This window comes from Mus musculus, chromosome 3, assembly GCF_000001635.26.
Source record: "Mus musculus strain C57BL/6J chromosome 3, GRCm38.p6 C57BL/6J".
NCBI classification, from domain to species: Eukaryota; Metazoa; Chordata; class Mammalia; order Rodentia; family Muridae; genus Mus; species Mus musculus.
Window position 1 is genome coordinate 141,755,025 of NC_000069.6, and position 27,999 is coordinate 141,783,023.

The window sequence follows — 27,999 nt, forward strand, 5'->3', positions numbered from 1 at the left end:
ACCCACCATTTCTTACGAGGCAGTTATATAGGCCAAGACTAGGAACTGTTCAATGTAGAGATTCTGTGATCATAACAGTCTTTTGGGGAGAGAAAAAGTGTACTTCCTCAAATACCTACAGCATTCACTTCAACACGGGGCTTCTTTCATCCTAGACACTCCACCACTCATGGAGATAGTGTAAGAAAGTCTGTCCTTGTGTTTGAAAATAAAATGACCATGCATCAAACAATCAGGCTAGGATCTCAAAAAATTTTTTGTCAACTGTGTAAATGGAATTCTTTCTTCCAAGCAATAAAACTCTTCAAAGAAACTAGAAGTTTGTAATATTCCTTGGGGACTCTTTATACCTATTGTAATTAGAATAGTATCACTGGTGTTAAACAGAATATCAATATACATAGAGAAACTAAAGGTAAATCATGAGCTTAAGGGTTAAATATATGTCATTATGGAAACACTCCAACAACAACAAAAAAAATGATCAGGAAAAACTTGAGCTAAAAGGAATAAACAGACATGGGAAGTGGAAATTCAAGTATAATCTCAGGAGAAAGACTCCATAAAATCCCAGGAGGGAACCTCAGAGAACTGTATCCCAGAACTCAGTATCCATGAGTCTAAGTACACACAGAATGGTGACAGACAGGGAAGTTGTAGAGGATAATGTAAACTCATAGACACAGCCAAGTGAAAGAGAATCCATATGTCTGAGGGTTGTCATTCAAAGACAAATGGCAAAATGGACTCTCGAGACAAGACTTGATTTGAGTACAAAATCAGTAATCCACTGTCAGAGCTCAAGAAAACTTTATGATGGGACAGAGTTTTAGTCAGGGTTTATATTGCTATGAAGAGACACCATGACCATTGCAACTCTTATAAAGGAAAACATTTAATTGGGGCTCAAAGTTCAGAGGAAAAGTTTAATGCATGATCATCATGGCAGGAAGCATGGTGGAACTCATGCAGAAGTGGTGTTGGATTAGTTGCTGATTGTTCACCATATGGATCCTTGGAAAGCAACAAAGACAGTGAGCCACTGAGAATGACCTTTAAGATTCTGAGACCACAAAGACCACCCCCAGCAACACACTTCCTCCCACAAGACCACCCCTACTCCCACAAGGCCTCCTATAATGATACCCCCTATGAGCTTATTGGGCCATTTTATTTAAGCCATCACAGACAGATAACCAAAGCGAAGACTAGACCAAGAAATCATAAAGTCAACTGTCAAATCAGTATTGTCAATTAGCTGTCTGATAGTACACGGCTTTGGGGCCTTCATGCACATACATTATAAATATATTGCAGCTAGCCACTAGCATTGTGTGCAGTCTGTATCTGACAACAAAATTCGTATTTAAAAATCCAGATTTAAAGGGATCCCTTCTATTTCTCCCTACCATTAGTGCAAATATCAAGCATATTTAACTGCTTCCAAATTTACATGATCATAAATAATGATCTGCATCTGTAACCTCATCTACTTCTGGTTCTCAGAGGTACGGTTGTTTTTTGTTTGTCCCTCTTAATACTGGCTTTTCTTCTATGGATTAGAAAAGTGTAGCTGATGGTCGCTTGCATTACAGAAGTAACTTAGAACTGTGTTGTGTCAAGTTCACTGACAGATTTAGAGATTAAGTCCTAGACTTCTTACGGTGCTGAAGAAGCTCTTTAAGATTTTGAAAATGGCAACAATATTGACTCCCTCTTACTAAAGGTTACCTATGCCCACATCCACTGTAATGCAAGAGGAAAGTTTAACTGTGGTAAATATCAATGTTGTTTTCCTTTATGGGAAAACTGCTTCACAGGGGAACAAATATTGCCAAGATAAAAAATAGTTTACCCCCCACAAGGACAGTTTGCACAAGAAAATTTCTCTTATTTAATTCAGCAAGGACAGAAACTGTTGTTAAATCAATAGTATTAACATAGCAAAACAATGCTTTGATGGTGTTGAATAGTCATGCCTTAGGTCAGATTTTCCAAAACCAAACTATGTGCCGAAGATTTGAATACTAGCAGTATTCAAAAAGGGATCTGAGCGTGACTTATGTGCTATTTGGATTGTGTTGGGGTGGTAGGAAAACTTTCCCCCCACCAAATATTTTGGCTTATACTCATCCCCAAATCTGTGTTTGGCTCCATTTGAAGGTCTGTGCATTTTCAGACAAATGTAATCCATATGTTACAGAGAAGCTACAGGTAAATGGTCTGAATGTTGCCTTATTCGAACTCCATGATGTCTGAAATGCCTTTTCAGCCTCTTTATAGTCTTGTAGTCTTTTCTATAAAACAGCAGGTAAGTTGCCAGGAGTAAACAAATCAAACAGCAAAAGGTTTGGATTCGTTTTGAAATGCTTTGCCTGTTATTTTTGATTGGGTTCTGTGCTTGGCAATGCTTATTCCCCATGTCTGCCTGCGGGGCAAAGTGGAAACAGTGGAGTACTGTATTTCCAAACTGGTTCATTGACATTTGAGAATAATGTGGTACAGACAGAATCAGCATGTTTGGCAGGTGAGTGATACCTAATATGACCTTGGAAAGTAACTTTCCTCTGCTTGGATGCAATTCATAGCATGAAACAATGTTATATACACTGCAAAACCCAGGTCAGGACAAGCAGCCATGCAGGGGCCTGGACTGGGGAATTTATCAATTTTTCTTGTGCATCTTTAGGTAGAATGGCTAAAGAATGAAGACATAATTGATCCTGCTGAAGATCGGAACTTTTATATTACTATCGATCACAACCTGATCATCAAGCAAGCCCGACTCTCAGATACAGCAAATTATACCTGTGTTGCCAAAAATATTGTTGCCAAGAGAAAAAGCACCACAGCCACTGTCATCGTGTATGGTAAGAGAACACTCAGGTCCTCAATCCAGCACATGCAAACAATTCCTTCCCATTTAACGCATTGCATTTTAAAATATCCAGCTACCAATCTCTTTTAGATTCCCACCATTGTTTCCTCCAGCCTCATGCATCATCAGTAGATTTAATTACTTCCAGGAGGCCCTAAGTGTGATGAAGTTTCTGGAAACTGCCCACATCTGCTGCTTCTCAGGGGGTCTCATTTCTCAAGGAGGAATTGTACCAAGAAGAACTGACTGAGTTTGGGAGATAACAGAGCTCTAGGCAGAACAAGGATATTTCTTTGACTCTAGGTTCAGACCCATGATTACACAAATACAAGAAATGTGAGACCAACAGATTCCACAAATACACTTGGTGTCCATCCACCCCTAGAACTTGCTTTCTTGCTTCTATCAGGGGACTGTAGAGCAATCATAAAGACAACTGTGGTCAAGGGGTTGTCATTCCTACAACATGGCAAAGCTTCATGAAAGGACTTTGCACCCTCTGGCCCCTCTCAGCCTGCTCATGTCTTAATCTTTTGATTCTCTTCAAGTGTCAACCAGGTCCACATCCCATTTTGGAGTGGCCTGAATGTGCTTACCTCCATTGGCAGCTGGCACTCCATTAGTCCCTAGCTATTTCTCAAGGTGATTAATCCCTCGGCTCTGCTCTCTACTGTTTCACACACTAAAAGACTACACTGTACATTTACATAATTCTCAGAACTTGGAGCCTTCATTATATTGATTTATTGTCACAGAGGAATCTAAATCCCAAGTATTTGAGGTGGGGTTTCCTCTTGAACAAGGAGCCCAGATTGACTTCTCCTTAGAAAATAGTGAAGCTGTCTCTCCCTACTTGTGTGGTCTGCCATACTCCTGGATTCTGTGACCTTTGCAGTAGGGGCTGTCACTTGGAATATCCTGGCAATTACTTCAGAGACTCCTAAAGGAGATAAGATTAGGATAAAATAAGGTGTCCAAGAATATGCCATTACAGCTTTTTTTTTTTTTTTACCATTTTCTTAAGTTGAAGGCAATTTAATAATAGCATATCCAAAGAGATTGCCCTAACCTTCCACCATTTACTTTAAATACAAGAGGAGTTCCCAGGAAAACCACATGAAGATACAAAGTTGAAAACAGGAGAGTTCTATACAGGTCTTATTCAATAAACTCTTAACTCTTAGTAATGTTTTTCTAATTTAGTATTCCTGGGGACTACTTCCATCCAGAAATATTTAGTGCTCATGGCCTTTGTGGCTGCTTACTTCTCTGTGATCTTCCTATAATGGATAAAAATGTGTTGAATAAAACTTCCCTGTTTTTATACAACTTATATAAGTTTAATTCTCATACCAAACTGAAAAGAACCTAAAAATATAGACATTAAGTTGCTTCTTCTCCAATAGTACCATTGTTTGGTTGTATACTGGCAAGATGAGGAGTCACAAGAACAGAAGCCATCATGATGTTCCAGAGGCTGAACATAGTGATTCTTTGCAACTGCCATTTTAATTACAGGATAGAAGCATTCTAATTTTTTTGTAATCTCCTGATTACCTTGGGGATTAATTTCCTAGTCCAGATAAATGGCCATGTTGAACTGTAAGCAATTGTATTTCTTAAATCACAGGAAATGGTTTTGTACTTTGTATCTTAGTCTAAATTGTCTGCAACGCTTGATTAATAGCATTTAAAATGCAAAGAAGCAATGGAACCTAATCATAGTATGTGCCAATCGCAAATAACTAATGAAGACACACTATAAATGGATGTATTCTATAGGTATTTAATATAGATGCAAATCTCCAACTACTTATAGCATAATTTCAATATCTGCAAATGCAATGAGAACATTGTTATTAGAAAGGATCATATGTAAATAACCAGAGCATTTTAAACAAGAGCCAGGACCAATGGTAAAGCAATGAGACCTGGGTCAGCAGTTATCTGGCTTAAGAAAAAAATTTTTTTGGAATCCTTTGTTTCTCTGTAAAATAAATGGATTCTTCTAGTACCTGCAATGAGTAAGTAAGTAAATAAATAATTCTGATTTTTTTTTTTTTCCATTTTTTATTAGGTATTTAGCTCATTTACATTTCCAATGCTATACCAAAAGTCCCCCTTACCCACCCACCCCCACTCCCCTACCCACCCACTCCCCCCCTTTGGCCCTGGCGTTCCCCTGTACCGGGGCTCACAAAGTCTGCGTGTCCAATGGGCCTCTCTTTCCAGTGATGGCCGACTAGGCCATCTTTTGATACATATGCAGCTAGAGTCAAGAGCTCAGGGGTACTGGTTAGTTCATAATGTTGTTCCACCTATAGGGTTGAAGATCCCTTTAGCTCCTTGGGTACTTTCTCTAGCTCCTCCATTGGGAGCCCTGTGATCCATCCATTAGCTGACTGTGAGCATCCACTTCTGTGTTTGCTAGGCCCCGGCATAGTCTCACAAGAGACAGCTACATCTGGGTCCTTTCGATAAAATCTTGCTAGTATATGCAATGGTGTCAGCGTTTGGATGCTGATAATGGGGTGGATCCCTGGATATGGCAGTCTCTACATGGTCCATCCTTTCATCTCAGCTCCAAACTTTGTTTCTGTAACTCCTTCCATGGGTGTTTTGTTCCCACTTCTAAGGAGGGGCATAGTGTCCACACTTCAGTCTTCATTTTTCTTGAGTTTCATGTGTTTAGGAAATTGTATCTTATATCGTGGGTATCCTAGGTTTTGGGCTAGTATCCACTTATCAGTGAGTACATATTGTGTGAGTTCCTTTGGGATTGTGTTACCTCACTCAGGATGATGCTCTCCAGGTCCATCCATTTGGCTAGGAATTTCATAAATTCATTCTTTTTAATAGCTGAGTAGTACTCCATTGTGTAGATGTACCACATTTTCTGTATCCATTCCTCTGTTGAGGGGCATCTGGGTTCTTTCCAGTTTCTGGCTATTATAAATAAGGCTGCTATGAACATAGTGGAGCATGTGTCCTTCTTACCAGTTGGGGCTTCTTCTGGATATATGCCCAGGAGAGGTATTGCTGGATCCTCCGGTAGTACTATGTCCAATTTTCTGAGGAACCGCCAGACTGATTTCCAGAGTGGTTGTACAAGCCTGCAATTCCACCAACAATGGAGGAGTGTTCCTCTTTCTCCACATCCTCGCCAGCATCTGCTGTCACCTGAATTTTTGATCTTAGCCATTCTCACTGGTGTGAGGTGGAATCTCAGGGTTGTTTTGATTTGCATTTCCCTGATGATTAAGGATGTTGAACATTTTTTCAGGTGCTTCTCTGCCATTCGGTATTCCTCAGGTGAGAATTCTTTGTTCAGTTCTGAGCCCCATTTTTTAAGGGGGTTATTTGATTTTCTGAGGTCCACCTTCTTGAGTTCTTTATATATGTTGGATATTAGTCCCCTATCTGATTTAGGATAGGTAAAGATCCTTTCCCAGTCTGTTGGTGGTCTTTTTGTCTTATAGACAGTGTCTTTTGCCTTGCAGAAACTTTGGAGTTTCATTAGGTCCCATTTGTCAATTCTCGATCTTACAGCACAAGCCATTGCTGTTCTGTTCAGGAATTTTTCCCCTGTGCCCATATCTTCAAGGCTTTTCCCCACTTTCTCCTCTATAAGTTTCAGTGTCTCTGGTTTTATGTGAAGTTCCTTGATCCACTTAGATTTGACCTTAGTACAAGGAGATAAGTATGGATCGATTCGCATTCTTCTACATGATAACAACCAGTTGTGCCAGCACCAATTGTTGAAAATGCTGTCTTTCTTCCACTGGATGGTTTTGGCTCCCTTGTCGAAGATCAAGTGACCATAGGTGTGTGGGTTCATTTCTGGGTCTTCAATTCTATTCCATTGGTCCACTTGTCTGTCTCTATACCAGTACCATGCAGTTTTTATCACAATTGCTCTGTAGTAAAGCTTTAGGTCAGGCATGGTGATTCCACCAGAGGTTCTTTTATCCTTGAGAAGAGTTTTTGCTATCCTCGGTTTTTTGTTATTCCAGATGAATTTGCAAATTGCTCCTTCTAATTCGTTGAAGAATTGAGTTGGAATTTTAATGGGGATTGCATTGAATCTGTAGATTGCTTTTGGCAAGATAGCCATTTTTACAATGTTGGTCCTGCCAATCCATGAGCATGGGAGATCTTTCCATCTTCTGAGATCTTCTTTAATTTCTTTCTTCAGGGACTTGAAGTTTTTATCATACAGATCTTTCACTTCCTTCGTTAGAGTCACGCCGAGATATTTTATATTATTTGTGGCTATTGAGAAGGGTGTTGTTTCCCTAATTTCTTTCTCAGCCTGTTTATTCTTTGTGTAGAGAAAGGCCATTGACTTGTTTGAGTTAATTTTATATCCAGCTACTTCACCGAAGCTGTTTATCAGGTTTAGGAGTTCTCTGGTGGAATTTTTAGGGTCACTTATATATACTATCATATCATCTGCAAAAAGTGATATTTTGACTTCCTCTTTTCCAATTTGTATCCCCTTGATCTCCTTTTGTTGTCGAATTGCTCTGGCTAATACTTCAAGTACTATGTTGAAAAGGTAGGGAGAAAGTGGGCAGCCTTGTCTAGTCCCTGATTTTAGTGGGATTGCTTCCAGCTTCTCTCCATTTACTTTGATGTTGGCTACTGGTTTGCTGTAGATTGCTTTTATCATGTTTAGGTATTGGCCTTGAATTCCTGATCTTTCCAGAACTTTTATCATGAATGGGTGTTGGATCTTGTCAAATGCTTTTTCTGCATCTAACGAGATGATCATGTGGTTTTTGTCTTTGAGTTTGTTTATATAATGGATTACATTGATGGATTTTCGTATATTAAACCATCCCTGCATCCCTGGAATAAAACCTACTTGGTCAGGATGGATGATTGCTTTAATGTGTTCTTGGATTCGGTTAGCGAGAATTTTATTAAGGATTTTTGCATCGATGTTCATAAGAGAAATTGGTCTGAAGTTCTCTATCTTTGTTGGATCTTTCTGTGGTTTAGGTATCAGAGTAATAGTGGCTTCATAAAATGAGTTGGGTAGAATACCTTCTACTTCTATCTTGTGAAAAAGTTTGTGCAGAACTGGAGTTAGATCTTCTTTGAAGGTCTGATAGAACTCTGCACTAAACCCGTCTGGTCCTGGGCTTTTTTTGGCTGGGAGACTATTAATAACTGCTTCTATTTCTTTAGGGGATATGGGACTGTTTAGAAGGTCAACTTGATCCTGATTCAACTTTGGTACCTGGTATCTGTCCAGAAATTTGTCCATTTCGTCCAGGTTTTCCAGTTTTGTTGAGTATAGCCTTTTGTAGAAGGATCTGATGGTGTTTTGGATTTCTTCAGGATCTGTTGTTATGTCTCCCTTTTCATTTCTGATTTTGTTAATTAGGATTTTGTCCCTGTGCCCTTTAGTGAGTCTAGCTAAGGGTTTATCTATCTTGTTGATTTTCTCAAAGAACCAACTCCTCGTTTGGTTAATTCTTTGAATAGTTCTTCTTGTTTCCACTTGGTTGATTTCACCTCTGAGTTTGATTATTTCCTGCCGTCTACTCCTCTTGGGTGAATTTGCTTCCTTTTTTTCTAGAGCTTTTAGATGTGTTGTCAAGCTGCTAGTATGTGCTCTCTCCCGTTTTTTCTTGAAGGCACTCATAGCTATGAGTTTCCCTCTTAGAAATGCTTTCATTGTGTCCCAAAAGTTTGGGTACGTTGTGGCTTCATTTTCATTAAACTCTAAAAAGTCTTTAATTTCTTTCTTTATTCCTTCCTTGACCAAGGTATCATTGAGAAGAGTGTTGTTCAGTTTCCATGTGAATGTTGGCTTTCTGTTATTTATTTTGTTATTGAAGATCAGCCTTAGTGCATGGTGATCTGATAGGATACATGGGACAATTTCAATATTTTTGAATCTGTTGAGGCCTGATTTGTGACCTATTATGTGGTCAATTTTGGAGAAGGTACCATGAGGTGCTGAGAAGAAGGTATATCCTTTTGTTTTAGGGAAAAATGTTCTGTAGATATCTGTCAGATCCATTTGTTTCATCACTTCTGTTAGTTTCAGTGTGTCCCTGTTTAGTTTCTGTTTCCATGATCTGTCCATTGGTGAAAGTGGTGTGTTGAAGTCTCCCACTATTATTGTGTGAGGCGCAATGTGTGCTTTGAGCTTTACTAAAGTTTCTTTAGTGAATGTGGCTGCTCTTGTATTTGGAGCATAGATATTCAGAATTGAGAGTTCCTCTTGGAGGATTTTACCTTTGATGAGAATGAAGTGTCCCTCCTTGTCTTTTTTGATGACTTTGGGTTGGAAGTCAATCTTATCAGATATTAGGATGGCTACTCCTGCTTGTTTCTTCATACCATTTGCTTGGAAAATTGTTTTCCAGCCTTTCATTCTGAGGTAGTGTCTATCTTTTTCTCTGAGATGAGTTTCCTGTAAGCAGCAAAATGTTGGGTCTTGTTTGTGTAGCCAGTTTGTTAGTCTATGTCTTTTTATTGGCGAGTTGAGACCATTGATGTTAAGAGATATTAAGGAAAAGTAATTGTTGCTTCCTGTTATTTTAGTTGTTAAAGGTGGCATTCTGTTCTTGTGGCTGTCTTCTTTTAGGTTTGTTGAGGGATTACCTTCTTGTTTTTTCTAGGGCGTTGTTCCCGTTCTTGTATTGGTTTTTTTCTGTTATTATCCTTTGAAGGGCTGGATTCGTGGAGAGATAATGCGTGAATTTGGTTTTGTCGTGGAATACTTTGGTTTCTCCCTCTATGATAATTGAGAGTTTGGCTGGGTATAGTAGCCTGGGCTGCAGTTTGTGTTCTCTTAGTGTCTGTATAACATCTGTCCAGGCTCTTCTTGCTTTCATAGTCTCTGGTGAAAAATCTGGTGTAATTCTGATAGGCTTGCCTTTATATGTTACTTGACCTTTTTCCCTTACTGCTTTTAGTATTCTATCTTTATTTAATGCATTTGATGTTCTGATTATTATGTGTCGGGAGGAATTTCTTTTCTGGTCCAGTCTATTTGGAGTTCTGTAGGCTTCTTGTATGTTCATATGCATCTCATTCTTTAGATTTGGGAAGTTTTCTTCAATAATTTTGTTGAAGATGTTTGCTGGACCTTTGAGTTGAAAATCTTCATTCTCATCCACTCCTATTATCCGTACGTTTGGTCTTCTTATTGTGTCCTGGATTTCCTGGATATTTTGAGTTAGGATCTTTTTGCATTTTCCATTTTCTTTGATTGTTGTGCCGATGTTCTCTATGGAATCTTCTGCACCTGAGATTCTCTCTTCCATCTCTTGTATTCTGTTGCTGATGCTCAAATCTATGGTTCCAGATTTCTTTCCTAGGGTTTCTATCTCTAGTGTTGCCTCGCTTTGAGTTTTCTTTATTGTGTCTACTTCCCTTTTTAGGTCTAGTATGGTTTTGTTCATTTCCATCACCTGTTTGTATGTTTTTTCCTCTTTTTCTGTAAGGACTTCTACCTGTTTGATTGTGTTTTCCTGTTTTTCTTTAAGGACTTGTAACTCTTTAGCAGTGTTCTCCTGTATTTCTTTAAGTGATTTATTAAAGTCCTTCTTGATGTCCTCTACCATCATCATGAGATATGCTTTTAAATCTAGGTCTAGGTTCTCAGGTGTGTTGGGGTTCCCTGGACTGGGCGAAGTGGGTGTGCTGGGTTCTGGTGATGGTGAGTGGACTTGGTTCCTGTTAGTAAGATTCCTCCGTTTACCTTTCGCCATCTGGTAATCTCTGGAGTTAGTAGTTATAGTTGACTCTGTTTAGAGATTGTTCTTCTGGTGATTCTGTTACCGTCTATCAGCAGACCTGGGAGACAGATTCTCTCCTCTGAGTTTCAGTGCTCAGAGCACTCTCTGCTGGCAAGCTCTCTTACAGGGAAGGTGCGCAGATATCTTGTATTTGGACCTCCTCCTGGCCGAAGAAGAAGGCCCAAAACAGGACCTTTCTCAGACACTGTGTTGCTTTGGCAGTTCCCAGGTAGTACAGACTCTCACCTAAGCAGACTAAATTCCTAAGTTCCTTGGAGTCCCGGGACCAAGATGGCCACCGCTGCTGCTGTGGCTTAGGTCGCCTCCCCAGCCGGGCGGGCACCTGTCCTCTGGTCCGGAAGGTGGCCGGCTGTCCCCGGCCCACACAGGGTGCTGCCTCAGCGCCTCTGTGCTTCTGCCTGTTCCAGAAGCTGTCAGGTTCTCTGGCGCACCCTCTCACCTGTTCAGACTAATTTCCTAAGTTCGGCGGGTCCCGGACCAAGATGGCGACCGCTGCTGCTGTGGCTTAGGTCGCCTCCCCAGCCGGGCGGGCACCTGTCCTCCGGTCCGGAAGGTGGCCGGCTGTCCCCGGCCCACGCAGGGTGCTGCCTCAGCCCCTCCGCGCTTCTGCCTGTTCCAGAGGCTGTCAGGTTCTCTGGCGCACCCTCTCACCTGTTCAGACTAATTTCCTAAGTTCGGCGGGTCCCGGACCAAGATGGCGACCGCTGCTGCTGTGGCTTAGGCCGCCTCCCCAGCCGGGTGGGCACCTGTCCTCTGGTCCGGAAGGTGGCCGGCTGTCCCCGGCCCACGCAGGGTGCTGCCTCAGCGCCTCTGTGCTTCCGCCTGTTCCAGAAGCTGTCAGGTTCTCTGGCGCACCCTCTCACCTGTTCAGACTAATTTCCTAAGTTCGGCGGGTCCCGGACCAAGATGGCGACCGCTGCTGCTGTGGCTTCCTGATTTTTTTTTTTCACGTCACAGCAGAACATCAACAGAATAGTAACTGTAGATGCAGCTTAGGACCTCAGTTTCCCATGCTAGTCAGCAGTGTACCTGACAACAGTGTGACATTTGAGATCTTAGAAAGCTGAGCCACAAGCTTGACTTGGGAGCTGCAGTTGAAGCGTTACCTGTCAACTGTCTGCTCCTGACTCCCATGGCTCCACAAATTGAATTGCCCAAGGCTCATGGGTTGGGCTCATCAATCCACAGAAAAACATATCTAATCATCATTTCTTCTGAACTTGTTTCACATCTCCTTTTTCATTACTGTCATTTTGGGCTTATAAATGTATATCTATTAAGAGAAATTTGAAAACACAGAAAAGGTCAAAGAAGAATATATCTTTGACCCTGTCATCTACCAATAGTATTTTTGAAATTAATGTAATACCACTAATATTTTGTATGGATATATAGTACATAAAAGTAAAAACTATACGTTATTTTTATTAATTGTACAATGTTAAAGACCTAGGTTTTATTAGAGAACCTCTTGCTTTACCATTTCATGGCATACATGAAAATATACAACTTAACATTTTCCTATTTTTTAACATCATAGATTCTTCTAATTATCAGACGTTTAAAAATGTTACAAAAATACCTTGTTCATGTCTGTAAATAGAGTCATATTTATTTACTGATGAGTAATTTTCCTAGAAACTATAATTTGTAGCAAATCATTTGAATGTAAAGAGTCTGTGTCCCTTCCATAGCTAACTGTTTTCTTTACCTTTGGAGGCAAATGCATACACTTGTTCCATAATATTTTAACTACCAGCAAATAATTTATGTTTAAAATTGTTTCATTAAAAAAAGTACATAAATGTTATATACATTGTTGAGCTATTTTTTAATCATACTATTTTCTAGAGGGGATGTCTAGAAATGAATAGTGTGAGTAATGTGGGATTCTTGTTTTATAGTGATATATATATATATATTTATATATATATGTATGTATATATATATATATATGTATATATATATATATATATATATACATATGTATATGTATGTATCGTCCATTATATAACATGATTAGCCTTCTGCTCAAGATGTCATATATATACTGACCATATATACTGACCCCTGTATCACACACCTTCTGCAAAAGATGTCATATATATAAAAATGTCACATATATACTGACCAATCTATCAAATACCATGATCAGCCTTTCTGCACAAGATTAGTATCCAATTCAAATGTGCCAAGCAGTTGGCTCAGTCAAACTGCCAATTTGTTTAAAACTCAAATGCTCTTAGATTTAATTCTGTAATTGCGTTTACACATGTGGGTTTGTGAAACTGGATAAAATTCCTTGAAAAGCTGTGAAGCTTGCAAATGCTGAAGAAAAATAATTATCATTAGTTTTTTTAGGGAGTCAATGTGATTTTATTCAGCTCCCATGCTTTGGCTCACATGGCATCAGGAAGTAAACATTTATTATGTGAGATACACTGTCAAAAGTAATTTTTTAGAATGTAACTAGGTAAAGAGATGTATTTTAAAACAAAACAATGTTAGCCAAGGAAAAAGAACATTGTCATATATTTTTGTAAGTGAGTTACTTATGGAAAATAATTTTGTATATCTCTATGTACATTCTCAGCTATCCAGCAAAAGTATGAACTGCTATCTCTGGCCTCCTCTACCATTTAAATCTTGCTCTTTTTGTGGTCACATGGGGTATGACTCTGGTCCATATGCTGTGTGTTATTTGTATATGTTGGACATTCCTGTATTTCTAACCCACCCTTTGTGGTTTGTCTCCTCCAGTTAATGGTGGCTGGTCCACCTGGACAGAGTGGTCTGTGTGTAACAGCCGCTGTGGGCGAGGATATCAGAAACGCACAAGAACCTGCACCAACCCAGCCCCACTCAATGGTGGGGCCTTCTGTGAGGGGCAGAGTGTGCAGAAAATAGCATGCACTACGTTATGTCCAGGTAAATAAAGGATCCTCTTCTTCCAAAGTTCTACCATCCTTAAAACATGTACTAGAAGCATATACAAACCCCTACTAGAGTGAGGCGTGTGGTAACCATTATTTAAATTCATTCTCCATTCAGTATTTACCTTGCTGAGAAGTCAGATTCCTCCAAGAGTTCTTAACTTTATCATCTAAACATGCAACATGCCATAAGGGGCCAAGCACCATTAATGTAGTCCTATGTTTCTAGTTAAACTGCTAGAGGCAAGATTTCACATTCTTTAATTCAAATGATTTGAACAGCATTGAAAACCACATAAAGTTAGAAATAGTGACTCTTGATCTTCAGAAATCCATAAAAATTAATAGGACCTGAAACTTAGAAAATGTTTTATACTGGAATACTTGATGTATGGTGTCAGTTTCTGGACAGTGGCAAATAAAACATTTGGAAAGAATTAGAAGAAAGGCTAAGCTTTGTGACACATGAGATAACAGATCTGGAAAATACAGCCCAGCCAGCTCTTCCTTATCTGTATGTCTTGGTCGTCTGTCTTATAAATTATTCGCAGTGGTTTCTGTATCAAGATTGTGTCCCTTTGCCTCTTGCTCTTGACTCAAGGTAAATTTGAGTTAATAGTTACCCGGATCCAAACCAAATCCCGAACCCATTAAAATGCCTAGTCATATAACATATCTAGAAGTTAAGCTAAAGTTGTTTTTTAAATAATCCATAAATTCACTGAACTCAGTGGTTAGGATTTCTGTTATCAGTGTCAGTGTTTGAATACACAGCCTCCTTACCACTTTTTGCTTTGCCCAACTTTTTACTCTTCATCCTTTAATAGAACATTTTTCAGAAGTGGGAGGAAAGAAAAATGTTATCTACAGGTTATATTTTCAAGTATTGATTCCAGGTAACAAAATGGTTTCCTGCACTGAGCCACTGAGGGCTCTTATTTATGGAACACATTTGAACTTGAGGGTGAACTTTGAAGTTCAGATTTTCCCATACACTGTCCTTTATTTCACATAGGTTCTGACTCCTATAATTCAGAGTCCGTTGATCACTTTGAGTTGAAAGAACAACGTGGGTACATACTACACAAAAACACACAAAGAGACACACATACACATGTGTGCATATGTGCCAGTACTTTAAGTAATAAGCACATAATTGCTGATCTGCAGCAAAGCAAATATCATTGCTTTGAGTAACTGGAAGTTTGATATATAGCTGACTGTATATTATAGAAATAGTAATGTGTTCCCAAATTTTGAACATGGACATATTTCTATCCTAGTATTCATTACGACTAGTACATTTAATTAGTAATAAGAATAGTAATAAGAAAGATTTGCCAAATACTGTAAGCTACTAAAATTTTATATATATATATATATATATGCATATATATACATATATGTGTATACATATATATATATATACACATACACACATATATGTTAGCATTCAGATTTGAGAAGTTTAAATGTTTAATAGATGATACTTGGCATTGTTTTGTGTGAAATCCTAACTAATCATAATTATTTATGTATTCCAAGGAAAATTCAGACACTTATTAAACTTGGTTTAACAGTTTAATAGTATTTATTTGAAATACTTAAATGGATTCATTTTGAAGTATAGCAATTTATTCTTTCTCAAATTAGCATTGAGTTATATATTCTCAAGATAGAGATATCTCAGCTCACTATTACCGAAATTTCTTATGATTAATCCAGCAAAAGCTAGAATGAAAATGAGTCAATTCTGTATCACTATATCACCACCAACTCTAGAAATTTACTTAAATATTACTTCAGTGTGAATAGAAATGTGTACAGCATCCGATAATAGAATGGAATCATGAAATGGGCTGTAATTAATTCTGTCTTTACAAGAATGGATAGCAAAGGTTTCAGCCAACCAAGTGACCTGGATGACAAGAAGAAAACAAGAGTAGAGAGATCAAGAGACAGGGACGGGGAAGAGGGGAGGAGGAGAGACTGGATGAGTTTGTTCTCCACTACACATCCTTTGCTTCCAATTCTCATACATGTCTGCTTTTACCGTTTACATGACACTATAAATGAAGAGATAGTCGATCAAAAAGGAAACCCTCTAGTAATCAGTATAGTATCCAGAAGCCTCCCCTTTAGTGAATAAAGAGGAAGTGTGAGATCTTGCTTACATAGCTCCTGATGTCCCAGTATGCCTCCCGGACCCATTGGAGGGAACAACATGCATGGAACTCCCATTGGAAGAGCATGAACCATTCACTAGAGGCTAAAGTGAATGCCAGGCTTCTCACTTGTATACCCCCTTCTACTCTTGCTGCTATGTCCGACTTGATCTGTGCTTCTTTTCCACATTGAGTACTGCTCCTTCTGACCTCATGCTTCTTTTCTTTCATGGTAGTGGATGGTAGGTGGACTTCATGGAGCAAATGGTCAACCTGTGGGACTGAATGCACCCACTGGCGCAGGAGGGAGTGTACAGCACCAGCCCCCAAGAACGGGGGTAAGGACTGTGATGGCCTGGTCCTCCAATCCAAGAACTGCACTGATGGGCTGTGCATGCAGGGTAAGTCAAACTGAAGAAAGGGAGGCATTGAAAGGGGGTGGGCGGTGATAACAAGACCATTTGGATATCTTGAAGGAATATTAGTAATTGAGCATGTTGAAAAATAAAATTGTAATGATACATATCTATTTAGCTTTCTTCCATACTTGTTGAGTTAATATCTTGGGAACTGAAATGAATCATAGCTGTATAATTAATAGCTGTGACATACAGTATTACTCTCGTTCAAGCAAAATGCAATTCAGCCATTTCCATAGAGTGACTTTCATTCTTTCTAGACCAGAGAACCGTTAACTCAGTTGTATTACCTTGCACATAAGGGTACCTTAAAGTCCTCATGGAATCAAAGCATGTCTTCTAACAAGTGAGCTATTTATTTGTAATTCATGCCTGGCAGTGAACCAACATCTTTGGAATATAAAATATACAAGGGCAGTAAATGTTTCTGCAGGTAGTTTTATGAACCTACAGTAAATTTTTAGTAGGAACATCTTCATGACCTCTTGAAATTTCTGGGTCTCTGTTAAAAATTACATCATGGGTATGATTTATCTTATTCAAGGAGAATATTTTTGATAAAATATTTTTAATGACTGTAGAAGGTGACTTAGGTGCTGTGGTGGATGCTATATTCTCTATTTTTCATGTGTTATGCATAGAATTTTTTTTTCTGTGAAAAGGTAGCTTGCTTTGAATACTTGCAAACTCCCAAGCATGTGTTGAAGAGCTCTTAGAATTTATTCTCTCTGCTGCTGACCATGAAACACAGTACACAGAATTGTTCAGGCAGATGGATTAAACAATGTGCTGCTGTGAATGTGAACTAATGGTGGCCAAATGTTTACATTCCTCATGCTCCCGCAAGTATAATGAGATATATTTACAGAAGGGTATTTGTGTTTGTTGTTTAAGAAAGAACAAGTATTTTTTTTTTCATCGTACATATGCAACTTGGTTTATTTTTCAGCATTTATATATACACAAGGACCTTTAAAAAGAAATCTTACTTAAAGTGCAAATACATAATCATGTTACTCAGATCGAATGAAAATCCAGGAGCCTCTCAATTGGGTTCCACAAATACTGCCATGCTACTGAACTTCTAATGACTAGGGACAGTTACCATGCCACAAAGGCAAAAATAAAGGAAAGACAGCTGATTTATTAGTTGTCTGTCTAGAAATACATGCTTCATACCCAGACAAGAGTTTTAGTTGAGGACTAAAACAACAACATGAATATATCACTTTTACTATTCATATTCTTCTTTAGTATGAAACTATCTCATTGATGTAATTGAGAAGTACAAATATTTAGAGGGTTTTGGAGGTTGTTTTTCTTTAGTACTTTCAACCCATCTCAAAACAATGAAACAGTATTGAGTACTATAATACCTTTTACTTCTATTCCACATATTTAAAATTCCAGGCAACATAGATGACAATGAATGTAGTGCTACATTTAGCTGGGACACTGGACCTTTCTTATACAAAATACTTTCTAATCTATGACATTTGTTAAAAACACACCATTCAAACTAAGACCTCATACCAGCAGAGCTTCAATATCTAGACCATCTCTTGTAGTCATAATGGGATTTTTTCCTTATGATTAGATGTTTGCAAGCAATAATGGCTTGCAGTATGCTTGTAACTAGGAAAGATGATTTGGGACACAAGTGGTATTTTTGCTTGGCTTTGTTTGTTTGTTTATGTGTTGGCTTGCTGTTTTTCAATAAGTCTCTTGTTGGACAAAAGCATTTTGGAGTTTGGATTAAGGTTGTTCAAGTAAAAAGTGATCTTTTTCTGCTGCTGTGATTTCCTATGCTAGCAGTTCCTACCCAGTCAATAAACTCTCTCATCTGTCCTCCTAGATCTACACTGGTCTAGCCGAGAATTGTAGCCTATGCTACTATTGATTTCCTGGGGGATAAAACAACGAAAGAGATATTGCTTTGCAGTATAATTACAGTATTTTACAGTGTTACCCTCTAAGCTTAGAATTTCTGGTGAAGTATTGCTACCAAAGTTTTGCAAAGAAATAATATTACCCTTGGTGGGAAAACAAAAGCCTATTTAGTGGCAAAACTACAAAGCTTGGAGGAGAGACAGTATCCATGTTAAGAAAAGGGAATGAACTAGAACAAAAAGCCAGAGTTGTAATTGCCAATGAGGAATTTATTATCTATTATGCATTTGCTTTGGGGTAATTCATATCTTAAAAGTGCTAAGTTATTTAGTATAAATAATATTATCTCAGCACAAACCTGGCCTACTCAATGCCAAACCAGGTATAAAATAAAGCAATTAAGTATACAATTAATTCTAATAATTCTGTTATAAATTTTGGTATACTTCTGTCTAAAAAAAAGCTCAGAGTTCTCCATGGATCTGAGTAGGATTTGAGTTTCATAAAATCCATAGTGTATTTTTCTCAATAAGATAAGCTGGCATTTAATATCTATGAAAGGCAAAATTAATAGAAAATGTTGTTTTTAATATTTAGTCATTATTTTCCTCAAAGCCACCAAATTCTGACACATTTATTCCTTTACTGCCTAAATATAAGCACATTTGATTCACACCATATGGACTATAAGTTAGAATGTCACAGTTTTAAATGCTGACATACAGAGAGAGAGACAGAGAGACAGAGAGACAGAGACAGAGACAGAGACAGACAGACAGACAGACAGACAGACAGACAGATGGACAGACAGTGAGACAGAGACAGAAAGACAGAAAGAAGGGAGGAAAATCTACATTTGCCAGGAAGGCAATCATAAGGCAAATGAAGAAGAGGCTGTTAGAGATGCCAGAATGTCCAAAAGCCAAGGTGGACATGATTTGGGTCTTAGAGTAAACGGGAGTTAGGATTTGGTTTGGGGTCAGAGGCTTTGTGAAAGAAGTGGCCTAAGACTTGGAACAAGGACTCAGAATAAAGCTGCAATTCATGAACTGTTGCCAAGTATTTAAAAAAAAAAAACTAGAAATTTTTTGCCTACCCTTCCAAGGAAACCTCAGGAAATTCATGGTAAGGAAAAGAGAAATGAAGTCTTCATTTAAGTAAAATCTGTAGTAAAACCACAATGCTATACCCAGCTGTGGTGTGGAGCTTAAGATATTCTGCAGTGAGCAAAACCAAAACATATCCTTGGAGTCGCTTCTGAGGCAGCATAGCAGACAGCAAGTCTTCTGTAGTCTCAGTGTATTGGTCTATGGGAAAAGGAGGCCATTCCAGAAGTCACATGAAATAATGAAGCTTAACATCTCCCAAGATTAAGTGTAAGGGGCAACCTCCAACAAAACAAACAAACATTTTAATCACAGGGACTCAGGAGAATCTAAAGTAACATATTCAGTCAATAAAAGTATAAAGTAACTCTATTTGACAATGAAAGAACATAATCTTGTTATAAGGATGGGTACATTTCAAGGAATCAAATGGAATGCTGAAAGAATGAAACACAATGATTGAAGTTTAAAACTCCATAGAAGAGTAATAATCAAGTTCGGCTTAGCTGTAGATAGGGTGAAGAGAAAATCAAAAAAGAAAAAAATCTAATAGAAAGGAAGGAAACAGATGAAATAAAAGTAGATTCTGTGAGCAATAGTGAGACCATTGGACATTAACAGAACTAAATCTGACATTTATTAATCAAGAAATCAACTTTGGAAAAGCTTGTTAGACAAATAAGCAACAAAATAGTCATTTGGTCTCATAAAACTCACTATGTCAACAGCAAAATCTAAACTTAACATTGATGCTATCAAAGAGTAATTGAGGGCCAGCAGAAGTTAAAGGAAAAGTAAATGATATTAATATAAAATATAAGAAGCTAGAACTAAAATAATATTTCAAAATTCAATTTTTTTATTCTGAAAAAAATAGTAATGCTTTTCACATCTGATTTTATTGACACACGTGATCCAGATATAATGGTAAGACTCTACAAATGTACAAACTGAATATATAAACTTAAGGTTAAACATTTAAGAGTACAAAAGCCAAAGAGGTCAAGGTACATACAAACAATAAGTAAGATGACAGAAAGAAATATACATATTTCAAGAACTACAATATAAGTAAACTCACCTTGTCAATAGAACTTTAAAACCTATAGAAATCTAATTTTATGTTTTTGATGAGTTCAATATTGAAATCATAATGAGAAAAATTAAAAATTAAGACACAGAACTTAGCTATTTTAAATGGTTGATTGATATATTTGACTATTTTGACCATTCTTTATTTAGTTCTATTTTTTATTATCCTTAAATACATATTAGTTACTATTCTTACTTCTAATGTATAGAGTTAATTTGCTTGGATACTATGTTTAAGATGTTTAATTTCCCTTCGAAGTTATATTCTATTGTTTGCCAAGCTTTTGATGGTTTCATAAGACATCTTAGTGAAGAGACTATATCTCAGATATTAAAGTTGACAACAGAGGAACACATTCAGTATTGACTTCTAACCTCTGCAAATAGACATAAGTGCATATCACATGCATGTACACTTCTCTCTCTCTCTCTCAACCTCTCTCTCTCTCTCTCTCTCTCTCTCTCTCTCTCACACACACACACACACACACACACACACAGAGTTCTGAGAATCAGTTATAAAATTCTCTAATATTTTGAAGAGATGATTATGCTAAATGTTGACGTATCTGTAGGAGAAACTTGTGTTCTACTAGTAGAAATTCAGATCTTCATAATTATTTCAGGAAAAATTTAAATATAATATTCCATAGGACACAAGTCTTTATTGAAGGAATATGTCAAGAAATTAATATAAACACTAAATATATATCTGTATGTCACACATGCCTATAGACTTCTATTTGTCTCTATTCTTTATTATTATAAAGCCCTTTTAAAATTCTTTGAGGATTTCTTGTCTATACAAAATATCCTGATCCCATCCTCCCTCTAACTCCTCTCAAGTCCTCCCTACAGCTTCCCTCAGCACTCACTCCCAACTTTATGTGAGTGTGTATACACATAAAACCACTGTGTCCAATTAATGCTACTCATACTCATGTATGAAACCATCCACTGCGGTATCCCTCCGATGGCCACAAACCAGAGAAAAGTATCTCTCACTTCCCCAGCAGCCAGAAACTGCCAAGAGCTCTTCAAGTGGAGATGGGACCTCCAGAGCCCCTTCTCTATGCTGGACAGTTGCACTGGTCGGAGTGTGTGTGGGTCTTATTCAGGCAATAGAGCAGCCGCTATGAGTGCATATGCACAGCAGCTATGCCATGCCAGCAGAAAGTGCTGCCCCCTACCCTCTGTCTCTCCCATTTCTTAGAATCCAGGCAGCTAAATTACATGTCTCCCCAAAGCTGAGCATCCATAGTCCTAAAAAAACAAATTTAAATTGCAGTGGTTAGGAAATACTTTTAAGGATGCACACACTAAAATTTTTTCATAAGCCTTTGGAAAAGCAGGTTTTGGATTTATACGTGCATTTTTCTATAGCTATATAAAATTGAGCATAGGAAAAGATTGTTGAAAATTATTCTATTCCTGGGTTTATGAGATTATCAGTATGTTTTTCTTTTCCTATATGATTTCTGTTCTGCACATTCACTTTATCCTTGGTCTTCCCTTACATTTCTAGTTATAAACAGCCTTTTCAGAAAGGAGTGTTGAAGGAAGAATAGTGTCCTGGCCTGATCGGACACTGGGGCCTCTGAATCTGAGAGGTAGCAATGGTGATGGTTTATCTTGAGATCTAGGTTATATTGATTCAAATTAGATTATTAATAACAGTATTTAATAAGATGCTGGAGAAAAGCCTGGCTATAGAAAAATGAGTTGGGCAAGAGATACTAAAAGCTAGTAAATCATGTAGTTTGAAGATATGGAGATTTAGAACTGAATTATGGTTTTCCAATATTTTCCAGTTGCCTGTCATGTTCATATCACCCAGTGCTTCCACACACCCTTATTCTTAGAATGCTGATATATCAGAGTCATTGTGCAATGCTGAGAAATGTCATCTGTGCAACAAGATCCAAATATTTAAGATAGTGCAAAAGTTCCACTAAGTTTAGGCAATCCACTCATACCTGCTCATTTTAAGATCACACACACATACACATACACAGAGGGGTAGTCATAGACTTATTGACTTAAAATAAAAGAAGCAGTTGCCACTTAGAGACAACACATTGGTCCCTTTCAAACCAAAATATTGAGAGATAAGTGTTATTGTCCTAAAATATACTAGCAAAGGTAATTGAAGGCATCAAAGTCTCCAAATAATCTCCAAAAAAAAAAAAAAATGGGCATTTTTGTAGACACACTGTTACTTTTGTAAAAGAATGAAATCATTTTAAACACTGGAGTATTTTAGTGCATTGATCAGCATGGAATTATATCAAACAACAAAAGTTGCAAAGATAGGATTTTTCATATTGAAAATAAGAAAAACATATATCTAGCTATTGTGATATGATAAAGAAATAAAGCTCACAACAAATTTCAATGTTTTTATGTAATAATGCCTATTCAGAAGGCAGTGCTGTAGGGCCTATCATACTGATTTTCTATTAAAATACTTCAGCTTCGTTATTATCTGAACATTATATAAAGGAGTCTACTCCCTGTATTTGAAATAAGATTACATGTGATGATTTGATGACACAGAGCAATGAGAAAGAAACATAAGGACACACACACACACAGAGAGAACAAAATAATAACAGAGTCCATAAGAAATCTTTTTAAAATGCTGAACCTACAAATAGTCTTGTTTTATGTTGAATATATTGGTATTCCTAAGAGCACATAATGCCTTATAATAGTTTTATTCATGTTTATCTTCCTTTGGAAAATAGTCATACAAAGAATAAATATAGTCTGGTTTTAAATGTGGACTACTGGGTTAAATTGGTACATTCGTGTGAATTTTATCTTTTAATCCCATTTAAATTTGAATTTCCATGAGGATATGTGTAAGAGTACAAATATGACCTTAGAATTCCTTCTTGCTGAAGAGAGTTTATGCTATAGACAAATTATAAGTTGCATTTGCCAAACCAGAACTGCCTAGAACAGTCTGCAGCAGTGAACCCCTGACTCTGGGAAATTAAAATGTTATGCATTGTGCAAATTTAGCACTTTCTACTCATTAAAACATTTGCGTGTCACACAGCTCGGCTCTTCCATCGGTTCTCACCAGAGGAAGTAGCAGAACTCTCTGCATGTAAATTTCAGTGTGGACACGCTGCATACTGGGCTCCTGCAACACCAGGTGCTTAAAACATAGGGAAACCATTTACCTAACAAATCACCACACTCTGGGTTCAGAATGACGTGTTTATAACTGCCTGCGGTGGGCACTTGCCAAGGTGCTAGTCACTTTGCAGCAAAATTCTTGTCAACACAGCAGTTTGGGAGGAAAGCGTAGCTTTGCGTGTTAGACAGTGTGCACTTTTTTTATCTGAAGTTAGAAGTTGATGTCATAGCTGGGTTTCTATAGTTCTTGATATGCACAGTGTCCCAGGTGGCAAATAAATATTCTGCCCATGAACTTCCTGCCCAACACAGCCCTCGATAGTCTCCAGCATAATCAGTGTGCTCTGCCTTTCTACTTTCTGCTAAAACATTTTCCTGCTTTTGAAAGCAAGGATGTGGTCAGAAACTTTAGGCCGCAGAAACCTGATGCACACCTCTGGAGCCCAGAGAGGCTCGTGCAAGGAAACAAAAGCAAGAGCTTTCACCTCTGGTAGCCTTGCTGGTAGATCAGGAAAATTGGAGCTATATAGGCTGAGAAAAATGCCACTATACAGGCAGACCAAAATGGACTTGCTGTAAGGGTGTTAAATTGACTTTTATTTGAGCATAAAAAGTCATCAGATTGGCTGATACTCTTTAGGATTAAATCACCTTAGTTCAGGATTCTACTGTTTTACTCTTTTTGTCGAAAGTCTTTGTTATGATGGAGTCATGATGAGTGTTACCACCCTTGAACATACTAATGCTTTATTCTTCTTCTAAAACATTGATGGCTTTGGATTGTCCAGCATAAAAGCACTAGGGCACCTGATGTATACATAAGCTTGTTTCTGGTGAACTGAGATGAATTTCAGGCAATTATGCTGCATCCGCTATGAGTCCTGAGATAAGATCTTTTTCCTGCTGGGCTGTTAATCATTTGCTGCCTGTTTTCAGAACGTGTGCTGGTAACTGTTTCAAACAAGGTCATGAACCAACTTGGTGTGGCTTGGCCAGTGTCCCATAAAAGATGGAGCAACAGATAGCCACAGGTACCTCAGCTGTCTGACATCCATAAGAAAATGCTCCTTTCCATTTTTGTTGTCGTGTCTTCAATTTTACATATTCTGAAGCTTGGGTTTGTGTAAGCCCAGTCAATAATGAACCCTCAGAAGAGTAGGTAAACGACCTTGGTGTTTTTAACAAACCTGACCTTTGACATCATTAGTGTTCTGATGGGTTTATAAAATAATCCATGACTCTGACTCGGAAGGAGGGGAAATAAAAAGAGCCTGGGCATGTTTATCTTTGAGTCACTCTTGAGGGTTAACAAGAAAATTTGCATCAGAAGAAATGTGATCGAGATGCAAATATCCAACTTGTTAGGTTGGTGTGCAATCACTGGCAAACAGATCAGGCAGCCAGGTCAAGGAAAGGGGCAAGTCTACCTGGAGAGGATTCTTCTAAAGATCAAATCTTAAGTGAAAAACAAACAAACAAACAAACAAACAAAACCCTTAGAAAGATTCTTAGTGAGTGTGTGTCTAATAGATAAATACAACTAAACTAACTAAAATTTGGTGATTTGAGAACATTAGTTTAAGCCAGATGTGTAGCTCATGCTAAGGCTGAGGCTAGTTTAGGCTACATAGTGTGTTCTAGACCAGAATGAGCCACACCTTAAGATCTTGTCTCAAACATTAAAAAATAAAATAAAACAAAACAAATACACACTTGCAAAGAAGGTGTAGCATACTGCAAACTGTTGAATGATGCTGTGTAACTATTGAGTTATGATGTCACCACCAGCTCAGAGAAGAATTGGTCCTCTACTCTAAAGGTCTCATAACGTCCTGAAGCCTATTTATGCATGTTATTATAACACAAGCAATGCCATGTCAGGCAGCAGTAAATAAACTGTGGAGGCAGGAGAGAATACTTATAGTACCATAGCATCTCCATTGACTAGCTTGGCTCCAAATGTAGAGAGTTTTAATTCCTACAGCATCTATGTGCATGCTTTCCTTTTAAATATTCCCTAAGTCTGGGTCAAGAGTTCTAAAATTTTAGAGAACCTGCAATTATAATATCTCATTTTTATAGTTAAAGGAACTTCAGCTTTAATTTTAATCCTATTTAATATCATAAAGCACGGTTAGGCTGTAGCTGAAATTGTTCCTGACTGTAGTCTTCAATGTCAGACATGGCCAAATAGAAGCCAAAATGACTGGAGTTTAACTTAATTAATACCCAAAAGATAGAGAAAAAAAATAACTTCATAGATGGATCTTTTGACTGCCACTAATAATTGTTCTATTGTGCAAAGTAAGAAACTGAAACACTGAATAGAAATGACTGACCCTCCTGAGACCCACAGGCAAAGGTTGGAGCCACTACATAAACCCAAATCTTTCTCTCCTTTTACAATAGGAGCTCCTTTACCAAGGTCTAACTGCTTTATTGTTTTGATTTTTTTTTCTGGAACTTGGAGGATACTATGCAGACCGGGGATGTGAGTGCTGACCCACTGCTCCCACACAGTGATAACATGACTGTAGTCCCAGGGCTGGGGAGATGGAGACAGGTGGATTGCTAGGGCTTGGCGACTGTCCTGTGTATTAGAATCAATGCCCTCCATGTTGGGAGTAGAATGGTACTACCCACACTTAAGGATAGGTATCCCTAGCTTAATTGTCTTTACCAAAAATAGCAGAGCGTCTTCATTTTGACTGGCTTGGTCCCAAATGTAAAGAGTTTTAATTCTGCAGTACTTACATTCATATTTTCCTTTTAAATAAGTCCAGAGATTTGTTTCCATGGTGACTAAATCCTGTCATGTTGACAATCAATTAGCCTTCACAATAATGTGTATACAAAAAGATTACTTATAGCATAAAAGTAGTTAATATCAAACTATTTTAGTCACAAAGCTAAGATTATTTTTTACTGTCACCTAACAGTCACGCATCATTGAAAGCAAACCCTTTTGAAAAAACTAGAAACATAAAAATAGCCGCTTTTGGAGAGTGGAAAGTAGAAATTCTAGCCCTGTTCCTGATAATGCCCAAATGAAACCTCCCAGCAAATAGGCTGTATTCAGACAGGCAACTATAAAGATCTCAAGTACTGGACATACTCTTAGAGATTATATGTTGTTACTGAAATTTAAAACCAAAGAAATGTCTCTGTCCATTTAAAGATAGTAAGACATGGGCCTTGGTTTTCATAACAGTTGGATAACACTTGGAAAATATTGGCACAAATGTGAAATGGACACCCATTGGGGTTAGACAAGGTAAAACTGAGACATCAAAATGATTGACAAGAATGGCTGGAACCATTTCATTTGTTTGAATTTAAACTTGGATACTATTGGAATGATCATTTCTAGCCTTTGAGACTCAGCCTCCTTGACTAGAAGAGTTAGACAGCATGATCTCTTGAAATGATGGTCTGGAAAATTATGAAATGCTTTTGAAGCCAAAAGAGCATTCTACAAATTGCTCAAGAGACCTGATCTCGTTTTCAAGTTGTTTGTACCTTTCTTGAAAAATGTTCTCCAGGATGAGGGCCAACAAGAGGACCTAAGGAGCAGCCTGCAGATGAGGGCAGTCTGATGACCTGAGTCTGATACCCAGTCTGATGGTGGGAGAAAGAACTTTCTCCTGAATGTTGTTCCTTGCTTTCCACACATATGCTCAGGTGCCTAAGCACCAATAATTATACACACACACATAAGTGCATATAATAATAATCATTTTTTCTGCATGATGAATTCTTCCATTTCTAGTACTCCAAGTTAGGAAAACTTCCTCTCTAAAAAGTAAATTTTCTTTACGAATAAAAAGTTGTTTATTCTTCTTTTTATCCTGCTCTGGAATTGGTTTCATATAGGCCCAAATGCTAAGGCTACTGCAGCCTGCCTTGGGCTTCCTGCCTGTGACAGTGGAAATACCAATCCAAGTTATGGAGGGCTTTTTGTTCCTAAGAATGTTTGTCTCATTATAGGACATTGAGTGTCCTTAGACCTCAATTACTAAATGCCAAAACAAGCCCCCAAATGTTATGAGAATCCAAAGACTAGAAGCCAGCACTCCTGCCACATTCTAAATCCCTTGCTGAGAAAAAGAGCGTCTCGGTTGAGAAATCAGGCCAGTGTCAGTTTTTACTCTGCTCCTGGAAGCTTGCTCCTGAAACATATCCCTGTATGGTTGCCAGAAGCCACAAAGGCCAAGCACAAACCCCTTTCAACGGGGACAGTAAAAGAGTATCTAGTACTTAAAAGGGAGCATCGCCCGTGGCTTCTCAGAGAAACTGGGCTCCTTGGCTCTGCTGTAAAGAGGGAGCTGAAATTCAGGCAAGTTTTCTGAGGTCACTCATTAACTAGGCCACATTTATTGTACGAGAAGCAGTCTTAGAACCCAGCATACCAGCAGATCTTAAACACTGTGCTTCATAATGATATTGACCATAGTAGTTTCTCATTTATTGATTGATATAAGCACTTTGTAAATCTGGTTTCTCTTTTCTACAGCTATGGAAGTAATGCCTATAGCCATCTGATGTTTGAGAAAGAGCTCATTTGGCCAGCCTCTCCCAGCTTAAGAAA

General features: G+C 38.0%; 1 protein-coding gene across 2 annotated transcripts in view; it reads left to right on the forward strand.

Moving 5' to 3' along the window:
• Unc5c (unc-5 netrin receptor C) overlaps window positions 1-27,999 on the forward strand; it is a 369,361-nt gene that overhangs the window by 289,461 nt on the left and 51,901 nt on the right. For both annotated transcript variants that reach the window (NM_001293561.1, NM_009472.4), the window contains exons 5-7: window positions 2,690-2,870; window positions 13,420-13,587; window positions 15,994-16,158. In NM_001293561.1, coding sequence (NP_001280490.1) covers window positions 2,690-2,870; window positions 13,420-13,587; window positions 15,994-16,158 — 514 coding nt within the window. The remainder of the gene's footprint in view (window positions 1-2,689; window positions 2,871-13,419; window positions 13,588-15,993; window positions 16,159-27,999) is intronic.